General features: G+C 42.4%; 1 protein-coding gene across 3 annotated transcripts in view; it reads right to left on the reverse strand.

The window, feature by feature from the left end:
* Positions 1–25,474, reverse strand: part of GPBP1L1 (GC-rich promoter binding protein 1 like 1) — a 53,732-nt gene that overhangs the window by 14,170 nt on the left and 14,088 nt on the right. For all 3 annotated transcript variants that reach the window (XM_056130920.1, XM_056130919.1, XM_056130918.1), the window contains exons 2-7: positions 19,645–20,684; positions 19,421–19,535; positions 18,790–18,919; positions 16,899–17,185; positions 5,225–5,297; positions 3,570–3,763 (exon numbers count right to left, since the gene is read on the reverse strand). In XM_056130920.1, the coding sequence (XP_055986895.1) occupies positions 3,570–3,763; positions 5,225–5,297; positions 16,899–17,185; positions 18,790–18,919; positions 19,421–19,480 (744 nt within the window). In that variant the 5' untranslated portion in view covers positions 19,481–19,535; positions 19,645–20,684. The remainder of the gene's footprint in view (positions 1–3,569; positions 3,764–5,224; positions 5,298–16,898; positions 17,186–18,789; positions 18,920–19,420; positions 19,536–19,644; positions 20,685–25,474) is intronic.

The raw sequence follows: 25,474 nt of genomic DNA on the forward strand, positions 1-25,474 counted from the left end.
GATGATCTCTCTGATACTCCCTTGTAAGTAGATAGAAGATGCTCCCAGGTATTCTTTCTATAGATTTCCTCGTCTATCTCCATTTCCATCCACAAAATAATATAATGCCCTGAAATCCTATTTATTAACCTAGAACTCAAAGGTTACCAAAAACTTTACAACTGCTAAACTCAAAACCATTTCTCAGCTATTTTCTGTAAGTAGTCAACAACAGTAACTAGTCAGTGGCAGTTAAGTAGTACTGACAACCCCTACTACGTATCTTTAACTCACCTAAAAAGATTTCTGTTCTAGAAACGAAATGCCCTGCCACAGAGGCGGGGTGGGGGCGGGGGGAAGACTACTGGGATCATTGGGGGTGGAGAATGGGCACTGGTGGAGGGATGGGTACATGATCATTGTATAACTGAAACCCAAGCACGAAAGTTTGTAAGTCTACAACTGTATCTCATAGTGTTTCACTAAAAAAAAAAAAAAAAAATTCTGCTCTACTACTGCCTGGGCTGGAGCGATAGCACAGCGGTAGGGCGTTCGCCTTACAAGCGGCCAAGATGGGCGACCCGAGTTCGATTCCTCCGCCCCTCTCGGAGAGCCCGGCAAGCTACCGAGAGTATTCGATATGCCAGACACAGTAACAACAAAGTCTCCAACGGAGACGTTACTGGGCCCGCTCGAGCAAATCGACGATCAACGGGAGGGCCTTTACCTTTACCTTACTGCTATGCCTGAGGTATAATTTTTTGGCCGCAATGACTCTATTATAACTTTCCTACTACTGATAAAATATTCAATATGTCCTCCAAGTCTCATTCTCTATGTCTTTACATATACTTTCCTCAAATCCTCATTAATTTTGCTTTTTGGTCATACCTGGTAGTACTCAGGGGCCCATGTACTGCCAAGGGTCAAACCTGAGGCTTCCACATGCAAGGGATGGGATTCAGCCCTTTGAGCTATCTTCCTCTTCCTCCTCTTCTTCCTCTTTTCAAGTTCTTACTACTCTGAAAACTTCATTATCATGACAACTTTCAGTTCTGATGTTTCTTAAGTTCCCAGTGCTACTGAAGTAGTAAATTCATTCACTACCTCTCCAATATGCCAAATTTCCTGGCTTTAGAAATTTTAAACACTCCTTTCTCTTACGATTTGCAGTATCTATTAACTTTCTAGCCAGTCTTAACTCTGGACCATTCTCCAAAGATCATGTCAAATTAGTTTTTTGGGGGAGGCCCTAGTGGTATTCAAGGCTTACTCCTGGTTTTGGGCTCAGGGAACCATTAGGATGTCAGGGATGGAACCCCCGGACAGCCATGTGCAAGGCAAATATCTTACCCGCTGTACTATTTTTCCAGCCCCAAGTTAGGTTTTTTGTTAAAATATTTATTCATGATCACAGTCTGAATGGCTCATGGAGCTGGATGTAGTGCATACTAAGCATATGGGAGGCCTGAGTTTGACTCCGGTGTCATCATGCTTGGTATCCATCCCCAAAACACTTTCAGCTCCTAGTACATAATGACTGATGCTATACTTTTGTATTGCAATACAGGGCTCGCACAGAGAAAAGTGAACTAATTCTCAATGTTTTTCTTTCAATAACACAGTAAATTTTGAGGCCAGGGATGCGGCTCAGTAGTATGTATATATGTATGCCTTATGTATGCCTTATGTATATATGTATGCCTTATGTACCTTTACCTTATGTATGCATGAGGTCCTGGGTTCCAATCCTAACACCACTACACCTTTGTTACCCCCCAAATCAGTAATAATTTTCAAGTAGGTGGGGGTGGGGAAACCTCTCAAGTGGTACTCGGGCCGGGAGGTCCAGGGTTCCACTGGTGATGTGTGTGTTCAAGTTTTTGGGCCACACCCCGTAATACTCAGGGGTTACTCTTGGCTCTATGCTCAGGGATTAACTCTTGGTGGGCTTGGGGGACCATATGGGGTGCTAGGTATCGAATCCAGATTGGGTACATGCAATGCAAACACGCTAACACTTTACCATTTGGGGTTGGAGCGACAGTACAGCGGGCAGGGCGTTTGCCTTGCATGCGGCTGACCTGGGTTCGATCCCTGGCATCCCATATGGTCTCCCGTGCACCGCAAGGAGTAATTCCTGAGTGCAGAGCCAGGAGCAACCCCTGAGCACCGCCGGGTGTGATCCCAAAAGCAAAAAAATAAAAAGTAAACACTGTACAATTTGCTTCATGTGGTCACACTATGTGGCTAAACAGAACTATCAGCTGTAGTATCCCAGCACCCAAAACCACCAGTTGTGACACTCACAGTAGTGGAGGACAGATGCTGGGGAGAAAAGAACCTGAAATCTATCCTTTCAAGGCAATCACAGTAAAGCGAAGATGACAGCTAAGTGATGAGATAAAATTTCACTAAGAGACAGAGAACCACAGAAATCCAGGAATTAGTTGTTTTTTTAGTTTTGTTTTGTTTTTGGGTCACACCCAGCGATGCACAGGGGTTACTCCTGGCTCTGCACTCAGGAGACGATATGGGATGCTGGGAATTGAACCCAGGTCGGCAAACGCCCTACCTGCTGTGCTATCTCTTCAGCCCCAGTAATTAGTTGTTTTAGGCCACACCTAGCAAATGCTTTAGGGTTTATAACATGGGTCCTGGTAATGCTCAGCTCCTGTATGCAAAGCATGTGCTCTAGTCCTCTGAGCCATCTCCCAGCCCCTCAATGAACTAGATCTTTAAAAGTATATGAAGGATGACATGAACTTGATGGATGAGGCAATAAAATGGAGTCAGGCTCTTAAAAAACAAAAAAACCACACATGCTCAGTAGTTTGGGTGATCAGATTGACAAACTAAGACCCACTGGGTCGGAGATAGTACAGTGGGTAGGGCGCTTGCCTTGTACGTGACCAACTGGGATCCCCGGCATTCCATATGGTCCCCTGAGCACTGCCAGGAGTAAGCCCTGACCAATGCTAGATGTGGCCCTGGAATAAAAACAAACCCACAAAATATCAAAATAAGGATCCACAGGCCAAATCTGGCCTGATGTCTGTCTCTTTGTATACAGTCTGTGAGCTAATAATGTTTTTTTGAGTCACACCCAATGGTGCTCAGAGTTTACTCCTGGCTCTGAGCTCAAGGGACCAGATGGGGTGCTAGTGATCAAGTGCGTGTTGGCTTCATGCAAGGCAAATACCCGACTGACTGTACTATCGCTCCAGCCCGTTTTGTATTTTCACAGATTGATCTAAGAAAGAAAAGAAGCAGAGCAGTCATGCATGTCTGAGCCCGAGATATGCTATTCACTTCAGTCTCTTCCTCAAGGTCATGCTGGGCACCCGGCCAGCCACTTATGACTATCCAAGACATGCGACCATATTTTGTTTATAGTTACAATCTTGCTTATGCAACTGCCAATTTTGGTTCTATTTTTGTACATAAAACATGCCTTACATCCAGTGGTGTGGGTTGTACGATACGGCCAGCTGCCACAAACATGTAAGAATCATCCTCGATGAGTCCTCTGGGTCAGTGCTTTAATATGTGTAAACCTCCAAGACTTTCGTACAGATTCCGAATCATACCTTAGAAGGGGGTGGTGCAGGCTTAGGAACCAGGTTCTTATACACACTTGGAACCATAGTTGATGACTTGTTTCCATTTGCATGGTGAGATCCTGGTGAGGTGAATGCAGCAGAGAAGGCAGCAGTAGGATCTTCTTTGGAAACTTTTTTGATGACTAGCATCTTGGAGGATTGCTTGGCACAAGGTGGGTTTTCTGTGAAATGCAACAGTGGACAGACAAAAGTGTCAAATCTTTAGCTTAACAGGGAGCATGGTTTATATTAAGGACTCAATTTCAATAAAGAGCTGATAGTTGAGACTAAGGAACAAATATTTTCTGGTGTATACTTTACAGAGAGCTCTAAATTTGAGACTGCTCAGGGATCTGAAGGGGGGAAAGACAGCACATGATGCTCCTGATTTAAAATTAAGAAACAAACCAGAAAACCAAACATGCAAGTAGTCCTTCAGGAGCATAACAAATCAGTGTATTACATAATCATTCAGACACAGGCCAAACAAGAATAAATTCAAGGATGGCAGCTCCTGTTAGTCATGGAAATGGAGAAATGAGGAAACAGGGAAAGGAATCTCCCCTGGGAACTTCCAGCAAGGAAAACTAGAGCAAAGTTATGTATCATTCAAGGGAAAATGATAATCAACCTTAGTCCCATACCTCAAATTCAAAACCAATTATTAGATACGTTAAACTCTTCCCAACAGGATGCCTAGGCTATAAATACTTCTGATGTATTGAATGGAGTTCAATTTAGAAATAACAACGATTTTGGTGCGCATATGCTGCCTGAGCCCATGTGCTGCTTGTGCCCACGTGGTGAAGCACATGTGGTGCCCAAGTACATGTGTTGCCTGCACCTTCCCTCTTGAGATGTGTATTTTCGTGCTTTCATGTCTAATGCGAGGATGTGTGTTAGGGGCTCTCCCTCTGCCCTTGGAGGAGCCTGTGTTCTCTCTTGAGTACGTTACTTTCACTCTCTCTCCCTCCATACCTTAAAAATCCTCCAAATAAAATCTATTAAAAAAAAAAAAATAACAAAGATTTCAATGCCAGAGATCATGTTCTGTCATGATCATGATCTGTCAATATTTTATAAGGTACTTATTCCCAACATACACAATTAATATTTATGTGTTCCCCTTATTCTATGCAGCAAGCATCATTTATAACTGTATAACAAAAACAACAATTAGGATCCGGTTCTAAAAGGATGGTCTGACGGATGCACTATTATGAAGCTTTCAAAGGATACTTTAGGCAAATTATTTATAGTTACGTAAAAGAAAGTTCAGAACAAACTATTCATAAACCAAATATTTAAGAGACAACAACACACGAAATTTCACTTAAGTGACATAAAATAAATTAGCAATGTTAAATTACTTATTATACGTTTATATTATTCTCCCTTGTTTAAAGTATGCTTCCAAATCTAGGGCTCTATACCGCTTGACTGTCTACATACTGACTTCACTAATATGTTTAGTGATATTTTTGGCATCACAGTAAACATAATAGATGTTAGTAACCATGTAAAAATGGATGAGAAGAGAAACAAGAGATAAGGACACAAACAAAAAAGATAGAGAATTTTTGCTCCTCTCCCTTCTAAGAAAATTTTTAAGTTTTGCCTTCAAAGCGGCAAAAACCACCTACCCCACACTCCAGAAGGGGTCCCAATAGGTCTGCATGGCTGATTCTGTTTGCCAGCTTCTGGATTCAAAGAAGGCTAGGAAAAAAGGGATATTAATGGTTGATACAGAAGGCTAATCATTTTGGCACTTTTTACAAAGTAGCCACCACCCATGAAACCTATAATTATATATCAGAAGCACTTATTTAACACTATTTCCAATTAAGAAACAGAAGATATTAAAATGCAAAATCTACAGGGTTTCTAATAATCTTAAGGTTCTCTTGGGTTTCATTTCCAATATAAGAGGATTAATCTTTCTTTAAATGGACTGCAGGCTAAGTTCTCATCTTCATACATGGATGCCAAATGATGGGGCATGGGAAACTAAAGGAACAAGAATATACATTATTCTCAGATTTAAGGAGGAATCATCAGTGCAGTATTCAAAACACTTCTAAGACTGATTTAGGGCAAAGGCAGACCATGTGCCAGATACAGTTAGAAACACAAATACAAGTAAGACAAACGGAGCCTTTGTTCCCATAAGTATCATAGTCTCACTATAAAAAATAAACTTGCAGATAAGGAAGTACAATCAAAGGTTAACAGGAGCTATGACAAAAAATTCCCACTAGGAATGAAGGAATGAAGATAAGTATTATGAGAAAAAAGTTTCATTAGAGCTGATGACTAAAGAGAGTCTTTTAAGACAATTCCTGAGGGGGGAATATGAGTGAAAAGACCGAATGCTCAATAAATAGCAAGTCACAAAAGTAGGGAAAAGAATATTCAGACGTCTGCAAATAGCTCAACAGGATTAGTACTATGGAAGGTCACAGTTATCTGTCAAAGTAGGCAAGAGTCAAATTGTATTTTTTTTTTTAGAATAACTGAATTTTAGTCTCTATATATGGGAACCCATCTTTTGTGCAGTTAACACGATTATTAGTTTACAACAGTCTGGTAGAAGTTTCATGTATAAGCATCAGTTAAGAGTATATATACTACATGAAAGCTTGTGACTGTATCACAGTAATTCGATTAAAAAAATTCAAAAAAAGAGTATATATACTAGAATAATTATTCCATAGTCTAGGAGAGGAAGGAAGAATAAAGGAATAGAAAAAGGCAATGAGCTGTTAGGAACAACAGAATGGACCCAGTAAATATGTAAGATGTAACGCATGAGGATGAACAACAGTAGAGTCCAAACTCAGACTTTACACTCTGCTAACAATGCAGGAAAAGAGTTTCTTAGAATAAAACTGTCAGTGGAACATTATACACTGAAGATGCCCAGAGTCTACTAGAACGTGTGAACGAAGTCTTCAAGGCTTGGGCTACACATGCGATGTATTTCACCTTGTTAAAGGAGAACCACTAGCATTAGACACGCTATATACTTAATTACCAAATCATAATACAAATAGGCAAATGATGACAGAACACTAAGGGCAGAAAAATACTCTTACACACAACACTAAAAACAGAAGCCATGCTGCTTTTCTTCTAGCATTGTTCTTTTGTCCTCATTCACCTTCTACACAACAATCAAAATGCTCCCTCTATTTATGTGTTATCTCCATCTCCCCCTGAATTTTGAAAAAAGGAAACATGGGTCTAGAGAGAGAGTTCAAGAGTTGAGGTGTCTGCTTTTAATACTCACCAACCCTGGTTCAAATCCCTGGAATCACATATGATTCATCAAGCACCATTCTTTTTTTTTTTTGCTTGGTGGGTCACACTTGAGGTTACTCCTGGCTCTGAACTCAGGAATCACTCCTCGCAGTGCTCAGAGGACCATATGGGATGCTGGTGACCAAACCCAGATTGCCGCGTGCAAGGGAAATGCCCTACCCACTGTGCTATCGCTCCAGCCCCACCAGTGATCATTCTTTTTTTTTTTCTTTTTGGGCCACACCCGGCAAAGCACAGAGGTTACTCCTGGCTCTGCACTCAGGAATTACTCCTGGCAGTGCTCAGGGGACCACATGGGATGCTGGGACTTGAACCCAGGTCGGCCGTGTGCAAGGCAAACACCCTACCCACTGAGCTATTGCTCCAGTCCCACCAGTGATCATTCTTGACCACAGAGATAGAAATAGTCTCTGAGCAAAGAAGGGTGTGCCCCAAAACCAAAAAAAAAAAAAAAAAGGAGAAAAATGTAAGATATACAAAAGTATAGGAAACAAACGTACCAAAATTCTTGTAATCACTATTCAGTTTAAACCAGTTATATTTTTATTAAAAGCAACAAGAAACCAGGAAAATAGTACAGCACGGAGAGCACATGCCTTTCAAATAGGTCTGATCCCAGCACCACATAAGGTTCCCTGAGTCTCACCAGGAGTGATCCCCATTTTCAGAGCCAGGAGTAAGCCCTGCCCACAAGGTAAGTCTCACTTTCCTTACTTTAGGGCCAGATTAATAGGACTTACACCCGGCCAACCCGGATTTTATCCCTAGCATCCCAGTAATTGCTGAGTGCAGAGTCAAGAGTAACCCCTGCGCATTTCCGGGTGTACCCCAAACTTCCACACCCCCCCTCCGAATCGCCCAAACAAGTTATTTCACTATTACAAAAGACATTTACGAAACTTTGTTTCACAACTCCTTGCTAGTATATAAAAATGCAAAGAATGTAATTTTTCTCTACCCCCCCTGCCCCGCTTTTTTGGCAAGCTGTGACTTTTTTTTTTAAATGCTGACCTCGTATCCTGTAATTCTTTGTAGAGCTTTATGACTTTCTATGAAAATAGTTATATTTTACTTGGTGGGTTTGTTTTTCGGCTACACCCAGTGGTGCTGAAGGGTCACCCCTGGCAGGGCTCAGAAGAATGAATGTGGAGCTGGGCAGGAAACCTGGGTGAGCTGTGTGCAAGGCAATCAGGCACCCACTGTCCTAGCTCTTTGGCCTTATAAATGCCAAGTTTTACTTCTTCCTTTAAGCTGTATTTAAAAGAAATTTTTTTTCCTTATTGTACTTTCTAGGAACTCTAATACAAAGGTAAATATATGCGGTGAGAATAAATACCCTAACAGAGCACATGATAATGAACAGAGCTCTGCTCTTATTGGAGAATTTGAATGGATTCAAAAGTTATGGCACTGTTGCCATTCTGTCAGAATTAATTCTCTCCTAGGATTTCTTCCAGAACTTTGTACAAAAGGTTCAATCGCATATTAGATCTCTCTGTCCTAGAAAATTTTACCTTTATACCTGACTACTTTCTCTTAAGAACAACATACCAATCATTCTCTAATCCTTTCAACCAGGTCCTTCCTATTTTGGTGGTGCTGGTGGTGAGGTGGAGATGGGGCAAGGGCCAGATCCAGGGGTGCTCAGGGGAACATCTGGGGTTCTGGGGACCAAACCTCGTTGGTCGTGTGCAAGGCAAATGCCCTGCCTGCTACTTGCTATTCCTCAACCCCCAAACTCCTTCACTTTTGAAAATGACACTGGAGGGCCAGGGAGCTGGCTCTAAGCACCTGAATGCCCCTGGGCACTACCACAATTCCAAGGTAGGAAAATGAAAATGAGGAGAGAGGGGGGGGGAATAAGAGGGAAGGGAATGGAGAAAGAGGGAAAGAGAGTAACTGGAGAAAAGAGGAGGAGAGACCAAGAAAGAATAGAGAAAGGGGCTGGAGCAATGGCACAGCGGATAGGGTGTTTGCCTTGCACCCACCCGGGGTTCGATTCCCAGCATCCCATATGGTCCCCTGAGCATAGCCAGGGGTAATTCCTGAGTGCAGAGCCAGGAGTAACCCTGGTGCATTTCCAGGTGTGACCCAAAAGCAAAAAAAGAAAAAAAAGAAAATAACATTTAAAAAATTACCCCAAACTGCCAAAACCTGTATCAGAGGAAGAACATGACTCAACTTACATAAATAACACAGCTCAACTTACAAGAATAACACCTGGGTTTGATCACTGGCACCATTAAAACAAACAACTCATACAGCTATTATGTATTATTTCATACACATCACTCAACACATATGACCTGCAATTCCTCAGTAGAAAGCTGAACTACTAACAGCTTATGGAAATACTCGGTTATTCAACTTGTAGAAGTTAACTCTACCGTACTGCTTGTTTTGTTCTATTTTCATGCCACACCTACTGGTGCTCAGAGATTATTCCAGAGCCCAAAAGAGAAACAGGCCTAACAGAAGATACCAATTAATTGCTGTGATTAACTCTAGGGCCATTCACCAGAGAAAGGTCAGCGCATATATGTAGGAAAATACTATACTGTCCATAACGAAAATCAATAGAATGAGACAGAGACTGAACATACACCCGGATAAGAGATATAACGAAGAGGCTTTCCTTTACTCAAATCGGTGTACGTTTATAAAGAGGATACTCAGGGCCAAGTGGCAACACAGTGAGTTGGGTGTTTGCCTTGCATGCAGACAACTCCGGTTTGATCCCTGAGTGAGCCTGCCAGGGCCTCGTGCACGCTGGATGTGATCCAAAACCAAAACAAAACGATGTGGCTCATTTGAACAGGAATGATTTCTTCTTTAAATGTAGGAGTATTGCTAATTATTCAGCCACTGATTAAGCTGACTGAACTGGGCATGAACTCCACCTTACTTCGCCCATTTTCCACCACCAAAAACCCCAGTATACCTCCATCCCACACCCTCCCCTTACCTGTGGGGCAGATGATTTCCACATTACTCTCTCTCTCTACTTTGATCACATTCAATATTTCAACACTAGGCCCACCATTGTTATTTGGGATTTACCCCAACATCAGATCTGCCGAAAAGGCAACCATAGACAATTTGCTTTCTATTGCTGGTTATGAATAACATATGGTGTCGCACAGCTGCAGTAGTGGCTGCGCGATTTTGAAATTCCGAAATTTTAACAATTAAAACTGGAGGGATTTCTGCCAAAACCTGCTGGGTTCTGAGATCTGTTCCCGAATCTCTGGGATCATGGCCGTTAAGCAGCTTTATCAGGAGCAAGAGAGGCCATTTGTGGGCGGCAACCCAGGGTCTCGTTGCTACGGGAAGAATGAGCCAGATCCAACCCCATCCTATGAGGGCCTGCGTGACTCATCACTGCAGGCCTAAACCTGACTGTCCAATGGCCTCTGGTGGATGGCGGCCATTGAGCCACCAGGGGGAACAGGACAAGGCACGAAACCTATTCCCAACTGGGGTGGCCTGGGTCCATAACCAACTGCGGGGACAGAACGCATTCTGCCAAAAGTTGCTGGGTTCCGAGATCTGTTTCTGAGTCTCTTGGATTATGGCCATGAAGCAGCTTGATCAGGAGCCAGAGAGGCCATTCGTGGGCGGCAACTTGGGGTCTCGTTGGGGCAGGGAGGAAAAGGCTGGCTCCACCCCCATCCCGTGAAGCCCTGCGTGTCTCGTCACTGCGGGTCCAAACCTGACTGTCCAATCAATGGCCTCTGGAGGATGGCAGCCACCGAGCTGCCAGGGGGGAGCAGGCTTAGAGAAGAGTGATTTTAATAGAAAAATTCCTAATTCTTCTACTACCCAGAAAACATTTCAGCTCTGGCCTGAAAAGAAAATATTATTAAGGGGGCAGGAGCGATAGCACAGTGGGTACGGTGTTTGCCTTGCATGTGGCCGACCCGGGTTTGATTCCCAGTATCCCATATGGTCCCCTGAGCACCGCCAGGAGTAATTCCTGAGTGAAGAGTCAAGAGTAACCCCTGTGCATCGCTGGGTGTGACCCAAGAAGGAAAAAGCAATAAATACATAAAAAGAAAAGAAGAAGAAAATCAAAATAAGGTGACTAGTTTTACAAGTATCTAAAGCCAGTAATAGTGCAATTCTTGGGGCTAGAGCGATAGCGCAGTAAGTAGGGTGTTCGCCTTGCATGCGGCCGACCCGGGTTTGATTCCCAGCATCCCATAAGGTCCCCGGTGTATCACCAGGAGTAATTCCTGAGTGCAGAGTCAGGAGTAATCCCTGTGCATCACCGGATGTGACCCAAAAAGAAAAAAAAAATAAGTACTGTTCTTCCCACCTTCCTTAATTAAAAAAAGTATGATGAGTGGACACTTGTCTCTATAAACCATTAAACTAAGGTTTTCTCCCTTTGCAAGCTTTCTTTTTTTATTTATTTATTTTTTAATTTTTATTAGTGAAACACCATGAGGTACAGTTGCAGACTTACAAATTTTTGTGCTTGGGTTTCAGTGATCCCTTTGCAAGTTTTCAACCAAACTGGAGTGAATCTCACTTTAAAGTGCAATAGGAAAAAAAAAAAAAGAAGAAGTGCAATAGAGCTTGCTCTTCAAGCACGTGATCTTCCATGAACACAGCTCTCATTTGCTTGTCTGTTTCTTATTTCCTCTCTGGAGAAACCTGTGCTCTCTCTGGAACCTCTACTTCTCCCTTCCCGCCCCCTTACACCTTTCCAAGTAAGTTGCAATAAAACTGCTCTCTCTCTCTCTCTCTCTCTCTCCTCCCTCCCCCGTCCCCCCTTTATGTATCTACACACACACACACACACACACACACACACACACACACACACACAACCAGAGTGGCCAGAGTGATAGTACAACAAAGATGGAAAACTTATATTCATTATATGACATAAAAGAGAAGTGTCACTCCACCAGGACTAGACCAAGAGAGAGTAAGAAAAAGGCTTTTCTGACCAGTGAGAAAAGGAGAGCAAGATTCTCAGTTCCACCAGAAATGCGACTCCAGAGGAAGAGGGGTCCCCTGACTGCAAACAGATCTGTGCCCAGATCTCAATCACATCCTAGATTATTATTAAAAAATTTCTATCTAGGGCTGGAGTGATAGCACAGCAGGTAGGGCGTTTGCCTTGCACGCAGCCAACATGGCTGACACAGGTTCGATTCCCAGCATCCCATATGGTCCCCCGAGCACCGCCAGGAGCAATTCCTGAGTGCATGAGCCAGGAGTAACCCCTGAGCATCGCCAGGTGTGAACCAAAAAGAAAAAAAAATTAAATTTCTATCTAGGCTCAACAATACAATGGAAGGTAGTGAGGTCTGAGATATAGCACAGGGAGTTAAGGCATTTGCCTTGCTTGAAGCAAACCACAGTTCTATCAATGGCACCACAAATGGCACTTTAAGATGGCCAGGAGTGCTCGCAAGCAGAGTCAGGTATAGCCCAAAAACCACCACTTCCCAAGTTACCCAACAATAGGTAACGCGATTCTTACTTCCGTTCCCATCAGTATTGATATTATTCATCTTTTGATCCAAGCAGTACAAAACAGCTTTTTCCACACAAAGCACAAAGGCATCTCAGAAACCAATTATCTTCAGTTCTAGCCTCAGCTTAGAAGCTTTTTTTGTTTTGTTTTTTTATTTTGAAACCACACTCCAAAGGGCTCAGAACTTAATCCCAGCTCTATGCTCAGGAATCACTCTTGGTGGGGTTCAGGGAACCATATGTGGTACTGGTATTAAATCCAGGTTATTCCCAGACCTATCTATCTGGCCCCCAAAGTTCAGAAGGAAAAGAAAAAAAAATCCCAACACCATGAATCTTTCCTATGTGACAGTTAAAGTTAACAGGGAATCAGACATCCTTCCTTCAATCCCTGGAATAGGAGTTATAGAAGCCACTGATTGTGAACAGAGATACAAGCCCTATGGTCCACTAGAGTCTTTCCCTTGGTTCCTGGGATGTTCGACGTGGGCAGCTTCAAGATGGCTCAATCTTCCGCCATTCACGTGGTCTGTACATGGATCAGCTCCACTGGAGAAGGCCTCTTGGCTCCTCTGTAGGTTTCATGGCAAAACCTACCTAACCAAACTTCTTAAAGAGGCCTAATCAAACCTAGCTAATCAAACAAAACCTACCTAATCAAACTTCTTAGTTTAAAGAGGCCCAAATTGTCAATCATGTTTCTGTGTCAGTGTGTATGTCCACCGATTTTAGATTTTGGGCCCTCCCTGGCAATGCTCGGGGGCTGCTTCCTAGCTCTGCGCTGACACAGTGTTGGTTACTGAACGTGGACTTCAACATACAAAGCATGCACTCAGCTTATTGAGCTATTTCTCTGGCCCCAAGTTTCTGTCCTTATCCCCACTTTTGGAATCATGGGTGCTGTGACTGGGGTCTGGCAAAGTTGTGGTTGTTGATCAATTAAGAAAAGTTCAATTCAGGGTGGCCTAGGCCAAGGCCAACTGTTTCTCTTCTTTTTTCCCTCACTTTGTAACTTCAGTTTCAGTTCAGCTTGGGAAGAGGAGGCTTTGTATCCACAATGACAGTGAACAAGGAAGAGTTATGTTGGATTATCAGTGATTTGTTAACACCACCAAGCACAGGTAATTGTTCTGATTAGTGAGGTCCTCATGGGCATGGAGTCAGCATCTCTCAGGCCTGGCCATTAGCCTCTCTTTTGTTATCAGAAATGTTCTGTTATCATGGTGACATGGGTGGCTTTCACTTCAACATGGGGACCTTGAGGGACTATCAAACACTGATGACTGGGCGGTGGCAGTAGAGGAAACATTAGCCTCCCCTTCCCCATGCAGAGATCCTGAGAGTTAAACTCCAGAATTGCTGGCTTCTAGGGGAATTTGCCCCTGCCTGATGAAGCAATTATGGGCATAGATATGTTGAGGGCATCACCATAGCTGAATGCCCAACTGTGCATCCAGACCCAGAGCCGTCATAATTTAGCATTACTAAATTATGCCAATCTGTAGTACACTACCATATGAATTTTTGGTTGTCTCAAAGTCACTGGAAAATGACTTGAGTTTTTAGTGCTTCTTCTGTACAGCTGAGTTCTGCCTGTCACCAGCATGAAATGATGTGATGATTATGCTGGTAGGCAGATATTAAAGGGAAATGTGGTCCATTACCTCCAAGTTAGCAAAGGTCTCGGCAGTACATTCACGATGTTGTGTTCTGCCACCACAGCAGAACTGCCTGCAGCTTGAGTTCCAGCACTAAAGAGGTCAGAGGAACTTCTTGTTTTGTTTCTGAGTCATATCCAGGGATGCTCAGGATTTATTCATGGGTCTTCACTTAGGAATCAGTTCTGGGGGTACTTGGGGATCATATGGGATGCTGGAGATGAAACCAGGTCAGCTATGTACAAGGCAAGCACCTTACCCACTATACTGCCTCTCCAGCACTGTCAAAAGAATTACTACACTAACCTTTGGAGGTAAATTAGCAGCATGACTTACTAGCCATTGCTGTCACACAAACAAACAAAAAAAAAGTTCATCAGTCACACATCTCCCATGAACTGTTTGGTGCAGTGGCTTTCAAGGTTAGTTAGACTGACACAAGATACCCTAGCAACAACCAAAGTTCCAGACAGCTACGAGCTCTGGTTGCCTTTATATATTTTCTTTTCATTGTCAATTCGTTTTCCACAGGGAATATTACATTACTAAATCATGCCAATCTGTAGTACACGACCATATGTTAAAGGTATACTAAATAAATTCCACTTTTAGCCATGTTACTTCTAGCTTGTGGAAATCTTTTTTACTAAAATACTTAATAAATTTAAACTATTAGATCCAAATAAACAATTTTTCTATGTGCTTAGATGGTTGCAGTAAGACATAAGATAAACAATCATATCAGACGTAAATTATAACTATGGTAAGTTTATTTTATTATATGGTATGGGCTGGGAAGACAGCTCAAAGGCTAGAGCACATGGTTGGCCTGCAGAAGGTCTCGGTTCCCCAGCAGAGCACAGTCCCCTAAGTATTCTGGTATGCTCACCCCAACCCACCAAAGGAAAAAAAAAATTTAAAAAAAATTCATTAATGTAAATATTCATATTATAGATTTTATAGTAGACATAAATTAAACATTTTGATGAGAATTTCATAAAAGAGTTTTGGACCAAACAGGGCCGGACAGTACAGCAGGTAAGGCACTGTGCAGAGCCAGAAGTAACCCCTAAGTACTGTTGGGTGTCACCCAAAAACTGGGGAAAAAAAAAAAAAAAGACCATAGCCAGTAGTGCTCAGGGTCTGCTGCTATCAGTGTGGGGTACTATGGGGTTCCAGGGATCACACCCAGGCCTTGACATGTATTCTCTCAAGTCCCGTGAGCTCTCTCTCTAACTCAATACCAGAGACTTTTTATTTCTTGACAATTCCTATTAGTCTTGACTGAGAAGTTTATTAAATAAAATTACGTTTTTGTGATAACTTTTGGACTGCTAGAAATCCAGAACATTCTGGACAAATAGTATTTTAGAGCAGTACAGACCTTTGTAAGAGTAACACGTCTTTAAAAATAAATAAAATTCTGTTTTGGGGGCCACACCTGGGCCTGGGTGCCAGGGATCAAACCCGAATTGGCTGCATGAAAGGCAAATGTCCAACCCACTCTACTCTCACTCCAGCCCCTCTAAGAGTAAAAAGTTGCAAGGATAGACACCTGGAGGTAGAATCACATATTATTAAGGTAAGGTAAAGGTAAAGGTAAAGGCCCTCCCGTTGTTTGTCGATTTGCTCGAGCGGGCCCAGTAACGTCTCCATTGGAGACTTCGTTGTTACTGTGTCTGTCTGGCATATCGAATACGTCACGGGTGGCTTGCCAGGCTCTGCCGTGCGGGCGAGAGACTCTCGGTAGCTTGCCGGGCTCTCTGAGAGGGGCGGAGGAATCGAACTTGGGTCGGCCATGTTGGCTGCGTGCAAGGCAAACGCCCTACCGCTGTGCTATCGCTCCAGCCCACATAATATTAACACTGGAAATAAAAACTGTCTGGAGACATAATACAGGTGCTAAGATACTTATCTAGCTACACATACAAGACCCAGTTTTTCTGTGACCTGGCTCCAGATATGGCATCCTAAGTACCACTGGAAGTGGTCCAGAAACAGAAAAGAAAAAAAAGGATCCCTGGACATTTGCTAGTCTTAAGAAGAAGAGGGGCCAATCTTAAATCTAAATTTCACTTTATTTTTCAGGGCTAACAATTGAATGTAAGCCCTTACCACTTCGCCACATCCTCAGTCCCTAAATTCCACTATTTTTTTTTTTTTGCTTTTGGGGTCACACCCGGTGATGCATAGGTATCACTTCTGGCTCTGCACTCAGGAATTATCCCTGGCGGTGCTCAGGGGACCATATGGGATGCTGGGAATCGAATCTGGGTCGGCCGCGTGCAAGGCAAACGCCCTCCCTGCTGTGCTATCACTCCAGCCCCCCTAAATTCCACTATTTTTTACCTTGTTTTATTAATGTATGAAAAAATGGCCATCACAAAAATAATGTGCTTATAAATAAGAAAGTCACACCATTCAACAGGGTAGCCATTGTACGTAGTTGTTGATCATTAGGGACATAAATACTTGAAATATACTTTATGTACAATCTAACTGCTAAAAGTTAATGCTGACACTAACACTAACTCCTCTCTAAAAAGAAAAACGCAAGGTCAGGGAACTGATTTTTTAATAATTGGTAAAGCGATTCATTAGTAATTAAAGGGTTTTTTTTTTGGGGGGGGGGTTGTGCCCCACACCCAGGGGAGCTCAGGGCTTACTTCTGGCTCTGTGCTCAGGAATCACTCCAAGTGGTGCTGGGGGACCAGGGGTGTAACCCAATTGGCCAAGAGCAAGGCAAACACCCTACCTGCTGTACCACTTGGCTCCAGAGCCAGTTTAGAGTATCTTCTACTGAGACTTCATAAGATTTCAAGTAATACATCTGAATCCTCATACTTACAAAGTCTTCTTCTTCAAACTGCAACTTTTCCATTTTGTCTTCTTTCTTTTCTTCCCTAATCTCTGTGGGAGGCTTTTCCTGAAAGGCACAGCCTTTCCGAGAGTAGAAGCTGCCATTCCAGTGGCGATGGTTCCCTGTGCCACTTGTACTACGCTGGTTCATGCCATCGTGACCTCGTGAAGAGCCATGCCAACCAGACGGGGTCCCTGTGATTCCAGCATATGCTCCCTTAGAAACACCAGAGTCCACAGAATCATGACGAAACAGGGAGGGCTGGTGCCAGGAATCTAATAAGAAAAAGTAAGAGACATGGATGTTTGCTTCCTGGAAATTCAGAAAGAGTTGGATCAAATGTTTCCTGATCTCGTTTATAGGACTGCTGAAAAGTTCTTCAGGGGATCTTTTTTAAACCCACAAAAAACAAAACAAAATATACTTCTTTTAAAATAATTTCTACATAAGTTTCTCAACTGAATAAATGATGCATTTAAGTATAAGAATGCCACACTTTGTAAGTCAATGTAATTGCGTTAAATGACCACTGGAGGACCTGAGAATTTTGTCTTTATTTATTTTTGCTTTTTGGGTCTTACCCGGCAATGCACAGGGGTTACTCGTGGCTCTGCACTCAGAAATTACTCCTGGCGGTGCTCGGGGGACCATATGGGATGCTGGGGATCGAACCCGGGTCAGCTGCATGCAAAGCAAATGCCCTACCCACTGTGCTATTGCTCCAGCCCTGTGTTTTTTATTTCTTTAATCAAGCTTTTTATTTGGGGGTGCCACTCCTGGCAGTGCTCCGGGGACCATATGGGATGCTGGGGATTGAAATGGAGTTGGCCAATGTGCAAGGCAAGTGCCTTATCCAATGTACTATTGCTCCAGCTCCCAAAATTGTGTTATTTAAAATTCTGTTTTGGGGACCAGAGTTATAGCATGAATGATCCCCTGAGCACAGCCAAAAGTTAATTCCTGAGTGCAGGGCCAGGAATAATACCTGAGCATTGCCAAGTATGGTCCCAAAACAAAACAGAACAAAAAATTTTGGTTTAGCAATCACATGTGATTGGGGGGCCACATAGCGCTAGAAACTAAACTCAAGGCTTTGCACATGCAAGGAAAGTGCACTGCCACTCAGTCATATCTCTGATCTAAAAATTGTTTTTAAGGGCTGGAGTGACAGCACAGCGTGTAGGGCATTTGCCTTGCACATGGCCGACCCGTCTTCGATTCCCAGCATCCCATACCCCACCCCACCCCCGCCCCCAGCACCACCAGGAGTGATTCCTGAGTGCAGAGCCAGGAGTAACCCCTGTGCATTGCTGGGTGTGACCCAAAAAGTAAAATAAATAAATAAATAAATAATTTAAAAATAATGTTTTTAAAAGATTATTATTAAGGGGCCAGACTGATAGTACAGTGGGTAGCGCAGATAACTAGCACACAGCTGACCCAGGTTTGATCCCCATCATTCCCTTTGGTTTCCAAACACCACCAGGAGTAGTTGTGAGTGCAGAGCCAGAGGTAACTCCTGAGTATCATCAGGTTTGGCTCCAAAACAAAACAAAAAAATTATTCAAGGACCAGACAGTACACAGGTTAAGGCACTTGCTTTGCATGAGGTCAACCCTACTTCAATCTCCAGCACCACTGTGGTTCCTTGAATACTGTTGAGTGCAGCCCTGGAGGTCACCTAGCACCACTGGGGTGACTGGAGTAATCCCTGACACCTCAGGACCAAGCAGCATCACATTCAGAGGTTTTCCTGGACCTCCTGAGAGCACTGCCTGAGAGATCCCTTCCCAATAGATTACTAAAGTTACAGCTATACATCTCCCAGTGAAGTCTGTAACTAGCTTAAAAGTACTCATGGAAGTTGGGCATGGCTTACCTCCTGTAGTTCGCAGAGGTCCATTGTTGAAAAAGCCATCAGAGGAATTATGTCTACGACGGCTTACTCCATATCTACCATCTCCTCGTGGTAGGTGCTCTCCGTGTTTTTCAAAGGTGGCCGTAGATGACTGAGATGATACAGAGATGCAAAACATAGGTAGATAAAGTTTCTAATTTTCATTTTTTTAGACTTTTAGAAATGATGGCTGAAACCCCACTGTGAGCATGAGCCATCTGGATATTATAGAACTCTGAGACAGAAATTCTAAGTTAAACATTTAATCATTGACTCATTTCCTTTATTCCAAAAGGCAGTGACTTTGCAGGACAGAGAGGTTGGGGAAAAAAACACAAACCACAACTCTGTCAACAACCACGAAGAATAAACCACATTGAGCTGCAGGGACAGTACAGTGGAGATGGCACTTGCCTTGGGCATAGACGACCCAGGTTTGATCCCTGGTATCCCATATGGTCCCTGAGCCCTGCCAGGAGTGATCACTGAGCACAGAGCCAGGAGGAAGCTCTGAGCACCACCGGGTGTGACCCCCCAAAACTCTCAAAAGAATAAACCAGTCGGAGATGAGAAGTAATATTTGGATAATCACTATCGGAATAGAGAATAGCACCTTAGCTGACTGTGGTGTGGAGAAATTTAGCCAAGCAGGAACAAAGTCATGCTGCGCCATTTAGGTCCAGTGTCTCTTTTCAGCAAGGTGAGGCATCCAACCTCATGGCCAGGATCTGAAAACAAGAAATTTCCAATCGCTTACACCTGCCAGAACCCGATACCAACGTGTAAGGGAGTCAGTGATAAGCCTTCTTCCCAAGTTAAATACAGAAGAATATTTACCCCAGAGTGCAACCTCTGCGGTCCTGTTTCCTGACGCCTTGACTGTACGCTGGAATTCCCACGAGGTTTTCTTGGTAAAAGGGTGCTTGATTAGGCTGGCCAGCAGCAAGCCTTGTCCAAAGCCTTGTGATGAAGCACAAAGAAGCTGGGTTCCGCGTCGCTCACTCAGTTCCCTCGATAGCTCATCTTAAACTACTATCTAGTTTCTGACACGTCTCCAAGGGGAAAAGGGAAAGGGGAAGGGGGAAGGGGGACATAAAAAGTATTTGTTACATTTAAAAAATGGGGGAAAGGGGAAAAAGCTAAGTCTATGTTCACCTCATTCAATTGTCTTGAGTGACACTTCTATTATTAAATAGATAATACATGGACATTTGCACAGTGAGCGCAAACGCTTTTCATAACAAGATCATAACTGGAAAAAGAGATAGTCTCATGTGGGCCAATAATGTCATCAAAGTAAAAGATAAAAATCTTAAAGAGTTATAAAAGATCTTCTGAGAAGTCAGCTCCAGAGGCAAAACACTGACATGAAAGGCCCTTAATTTACTGATCTCATAATTCATGCACAGCTGCTAAAAAGTACATGGATGTGTTTTTTTAAAAAAAATAATTGTCTTATCCTTCAAAATCTAAGGATATGAGAAATCTTAATAATAACAAAAAAGTCAGGAACTTCTTATACTTTCTCCTCCACAGAATAGCAGCTTTCAAGGTAAATTTCCTGCTATAAAGCTTCAAATGTATCTTCTATGTCTTTGGTCTTCACTATAAACTCAGAGCAAATTTAAAACAAGTAGAAAGGAGTGGGAATGGGGAGGAAAAAATCTTAAGGGACAAGGATAAAGTTCCAAAAGTGAGGTTTTCTTCTCTTCTGTTTTCTGTATGTCACTTGGTTCCACTGTTCCTTCCAGAAGACTGAATCAAATACTGCAAGGTCATATAAAAATTCTTCTATGTCTTCAGTAGAGAAATCACTTATTATTTTGGATCCATTTCCATCATTATTCAATCACTTAAAAGGCCACAGGAATCAATCTCTACAAATAAAAAGTATCACATAAAGAATAATCATTATATATACAATTGCAAAATGACATAATCTCTTAATTTAGACATTAACATGTCACCATTGATAGCTACAACATAATAGCTTATAATTCTTTTAATGATTAAAAAAAATTTAGAAAAGCCGCCTGAACCCAAGGTTTTTTTCCTCAGGAGAGGTGTGTGTGTTTGGGACACACCCAGCAGTGCCTCAGGAGGCATCCTTGGTTACATAAGGTCACTCCTGGTGGTACTTGGGGACCACCTAATTCTGGGGTCAATTAAATCTAAGCTTACTGCACACAGAGCATGTGCTCCAGCCCACTGAGCTGTCCAAGTTTTGTTTTTATATATATCCATTTCTCCAGTTAGCTAACAAAGGTAATCCAGAAATGCAGATTTTTGATGTCAGACTTATATTCTCATACATGCAAGTAGCTTGTCATGATCACATAACTTTCTGTTCATCAGAGTCATCAACTACCAAATTATTTAGTAATAACCATAATATCACTATTAAGGAAACGCAAATCAAAAAAGATAGGTCAGAAGAAATTACCTCACACCAGTGTCCTATATCAAAAAAGTTACAGCCAACCAGTGCTGGTTAGGATAAAGGAAAATCATGCACTTTGCTACTACATGGATGAATCTGTAGAGTATCTCTCCGATGTACAATATAAAGAAATAAATCAGGGAATAGCAAATGCTTGGTTATTCACTGTTAAAAATGCAATCTAGTTCTATGAAAAAGATTATGAAGAACAGCAGAGACTTCTTTAAAACACTCAAAGCAGAACTGTTATGCTCCAGTAATCCCACTCCTTTGTTTTAACCACCCCCCAAAACAAAATCATTGATTCGCAAAGATTCATATACCTTATGCTCACCACAGCATTTGTTTACAAATATCAAGACCTTGGAAAAATTCAAGTGCTCAACAACAGACAAGTAGATAAAGAATTTGTGGCATCTGGCCAAGGAAGTGGCTGAAGGGGCTAGCGAGCACGCTCTGCACTGCATGGAGGAGTCCTGAGTCTGAGTCCTAGGAGCACAGGGTCCCTGTAGAACTGCACTTGGGGTAGTCCCTGAACACGGCATTCAACAAAGAAAAAAAGGAGGGGAAAGAAGGGCAAGGAAACTAGGTGGAGATATACACGTGTGACAAATAAGTAACATTGCATGCCTAAAACATACATGTTAATACAACTATAATCATGTTAACCTCAATAAAAATTTTAACATAAGCAATCATAACATTTTTCATGTTTTTTCCTTTTTTCTTTTGTTTTCTGGGGTAATACTGGCAGCTTTCAAGGTGAATTCAGGGATCATTCCTAGGGGAGCCTAGGAGACCAAAGGGCTGCTAGGGATTGAACAAGGCAAATGCCCTAACACTGTACTATTGCTCCAGCCCTGTATTTTCTTTTTCTTTTTTTCCCCGTATTTTCTTCTTAAAAGACACCTAGATATTAAGACACAGAGACTCTTACACTTTGATTTAAAAGTTAAGAGATGACACATACTTAGCTGGTAAATTTCCGACATTCTTAGAGTTTCAAGAGAGTTTTATAGAATGAAAGTATGCTTGCATCAGTGGGGAATTCTGGTCAACACTGTTAATTTTAGTTTGAAGCTTATTTTGCCTTGCTCCATATATTTTTAGATTAAGAGGTATAAGAAATAACAGAGGTATAAGAATTCAAAACGGCAACTCTAGGGAAATGTGGGAAGGAAAAAAGTCCCCAAGAAACTATGACTTTATATGTAATACATTATAACCTAAGTGACGGGTACAAGACTTATCTCCATATATTTTCTACACCTGTAATAATTAAGAGTATTGCCAGAACAAGCATATGGGTAAAGTAAAACAGCTTGTTCTTTAAGCTAGTATTTTCCCTTGAACATGTACCTTGCTTGATCTCGGCCTGCTTTTTCCACTCTATTCTCTCAAACACGTATTTCCTCTCGTTTACCCTCACATCTTTCTAATTTTTAATTAAAAACTATTGTGCTTCACGAAAATAAGAATAGGTTAAAGATTTGAACAGTGAAATATGTAAGTTGAAATAATACATGCTGGGGGAGCGGGAAGGAAGAAAGTGTGTGCGCACGCACACCTTGCTTAGCAAGGAAGAATTCTTTTTTGTGTTTTTTGGGCCATGCCAGGTGGTACATAAGGGTCAAACCTGGGCCTTCTGCATGCAGTCATATGAAGTGCCAGGTCAAATAAAGGTCAACTGCATGCCAGGCAAACGTCTTACTATACTGCAGATACGATTTATCTGCCAAACTCCCTGAAACTTATTAAAACTAACTTTTCCTTAGACTAAAATAGTTCATTAAGTTCTTTGGTATCAACCTTAGTGATGTTGGTGGTTTCATCTCCAACAGTAAGATAAAAGAGAATATAAGTCATGTACACACGGGACTATGTCAAATTAAAGACTTCTCTATGAAAAAAAAATCACTAAAATGAAAAGGCAGTGCGGAGGATGTAATTCGTTGAGAGACTGCTTGTCTTGCACATGTGAGCCTGGGGTGTACTCCCCAGCGCTGCAGGGGAGGAGGGGGCAAGGGAAGGAAGCACACTGAATTTATAAGCTGAGCTACACGCTGGAGATATCTGTAAACCATTATCTCAGACATTAAAAGGAGTAACGTGTGGAGCTGGAGCAATAGCAAAGCGGGTAGGGTGTTTGCCTTGCATGTTGGCAACCTGCGTTTGATTCTCAGCATCCCATATGGTCCCCTAAGCACCAGGAGTATTTCCTGAGTGCAGAGCCAGGAGTAATGTCAGGCATGACCCCAAAAGAAAAATAAAAAAAAATATATAAAGGAGTAACATTTAAAATATGTTAAGTAACAACTCAAACAAAACCATAACCAGTTTTAAAAAAAAAGGGCAAAGGATCTAAAGAGGCATTTCACCAAAAACATACAGAAGGGGTCATCGATGCCTAAAATACACTGCTAATCTTTAGGGAAATTTAATCAAAATCACAATGAGATTTCACCCCATAATGGGGAGAACAGCTGGCTGTTACCCAAAGTCTAGAAGAGGTACAGTTAAGGAGACATAGAGCTGAAGTTCAATCAGTAAAGCTGTCCTCCTCGAAGGGCAAAGGAGCAACAGCCACTGCACCACAACAATGTGTGTGCTGAAAGTGGCAATTCAAGTGTGTAGTTACTACAACCAAGAGTTCCAGCACCAGTCACTGCAACAACATCAACAACAAAGGGAAGGGAAAAGAAAAACAAAAATCAAGCAAAAAAGAAAGACCAAGTGTTGAGGAGGTCAGGTAGAAACGGAAGCTCATCATCTCAAGTCTGTGTTCTAGAACCCTTACAAGTTTCTCTCTGCTTCTTGCTTTGCTTGCTTTGCCCACTTTGGAGAAGTCTGTGCTCTTTCCTGAACAAGTATTCCTCTTTTTCTTTCCTCTCACAAGTAAATTTTTTTCAATGCAAACTATTGAGGCCATAGTACAGTGGGTATGGTGCTTGCCTTGCACATGGCTGACGTGGGTTCAATTCCCAGCACTTCATGTGGTCCCTGGAGCACCAGCAGGAGTGAAACCTGAGTTTAGAGTCAGGAGTGAGTTCTGTGCACAGCTGAGTGTGGTCCCAAGACAAAATCAAACAAATAAAAAAAAACCTAGCTTCCCACACAAAAAAGATAACATTTATGCTCTATAAGGTGGGAATGTAAATTAATGTCGCTGCCATGGAAAATCAGCATGGAAGTTCCTAAAAATAATATAAATATTAGGGATGGAGAGAGAATGCAGTGAATAAGGTATTTCAATCCCTGACACCCTACAGGGTCCCCCAAGCCTGTCAGAGGTGATCGCAGAGCTAGATGTAAACTTTGAGCACGGCCAGGTGTAGCTCCAAAACTTTAAAAAAAAAATAAAGAAGTCCCCAGATTCTGGGTATTTATCTGAAGAGTATGAACACATCAATCCCCCCTCCCCCCCCCACACTCCTTTGTTGACTAAAGTACTATTCGTGAGACAAGATGCAAAGCAACCTAGCTCCCAATGACAGATGACTGGATTATTTAGATGTGGTGTTCATACATACTGAATGGAATACAACTCAGACACTGGAAAAGAAATTAAGTTTTACCTTTTGCAACAACACAGATGGAACTTGAAGGAGTCATGCTAAATGAAAACATCAGGAGAAAGACAACTACTGAATTTCACTCAAGTGAAACAAAATAAAAACAAATCCTTAAGACTCTTACCAAAGAGGCTAAGGACAGGTAAACAGAGGGGTTAACTGGCTAGTGATGGAGAGATTTTGGGGTTTTTTTTGGGCCACACCCAACAGTGCTCAAGTCTTACTCCTGGCGGTGCTCGTGGGACTGTATGAGATGCCAGGGATGGAAACCAGGTCAGCCATCTGCATGGCAAGCACCTCTACCCACTGCAGCATCACCCAGGCCCCTGGTGATTATAGCAACTGGTTATTTGGTGGTAACATCGTGTCATATACACATCTGCTGAGCCCCTGAACTATGCACTTGAACCCTGTAATAGTGCTACAAACCTCGATAACAATTAAAATCACCTTTTTTTTTTTTTGCTTTTTGGGTCACACCTGGCAATGCACAGGGGTTACTCCTGGCTCTGCACTCAGGAGTTACTCCTGGCGGTGCTCAGGGGACCCTATGGGATGCTGGGAATTGAACCCGGGTCAGCCGTGTGCAAGGCAAACGCCCTACCCGCTGTGCTATCTCTCCAGCTCCCTAAAATCACCTTTTTATTAAAAGATT

Source organism: Sorex fumeus, unplaced genomic scaffold (assembly GCF_029834395.1).
Source record: "Sorex fumeus unplaced genomic scaffold, SorFum_2.1 ptg000082l, whole genome shotgun sequence".
NCBI lineage: Eukaryota > Metazoa > Chordata > Mammalia > Eulipotyphla > Soricidae > Sorex > Sorex fumeus.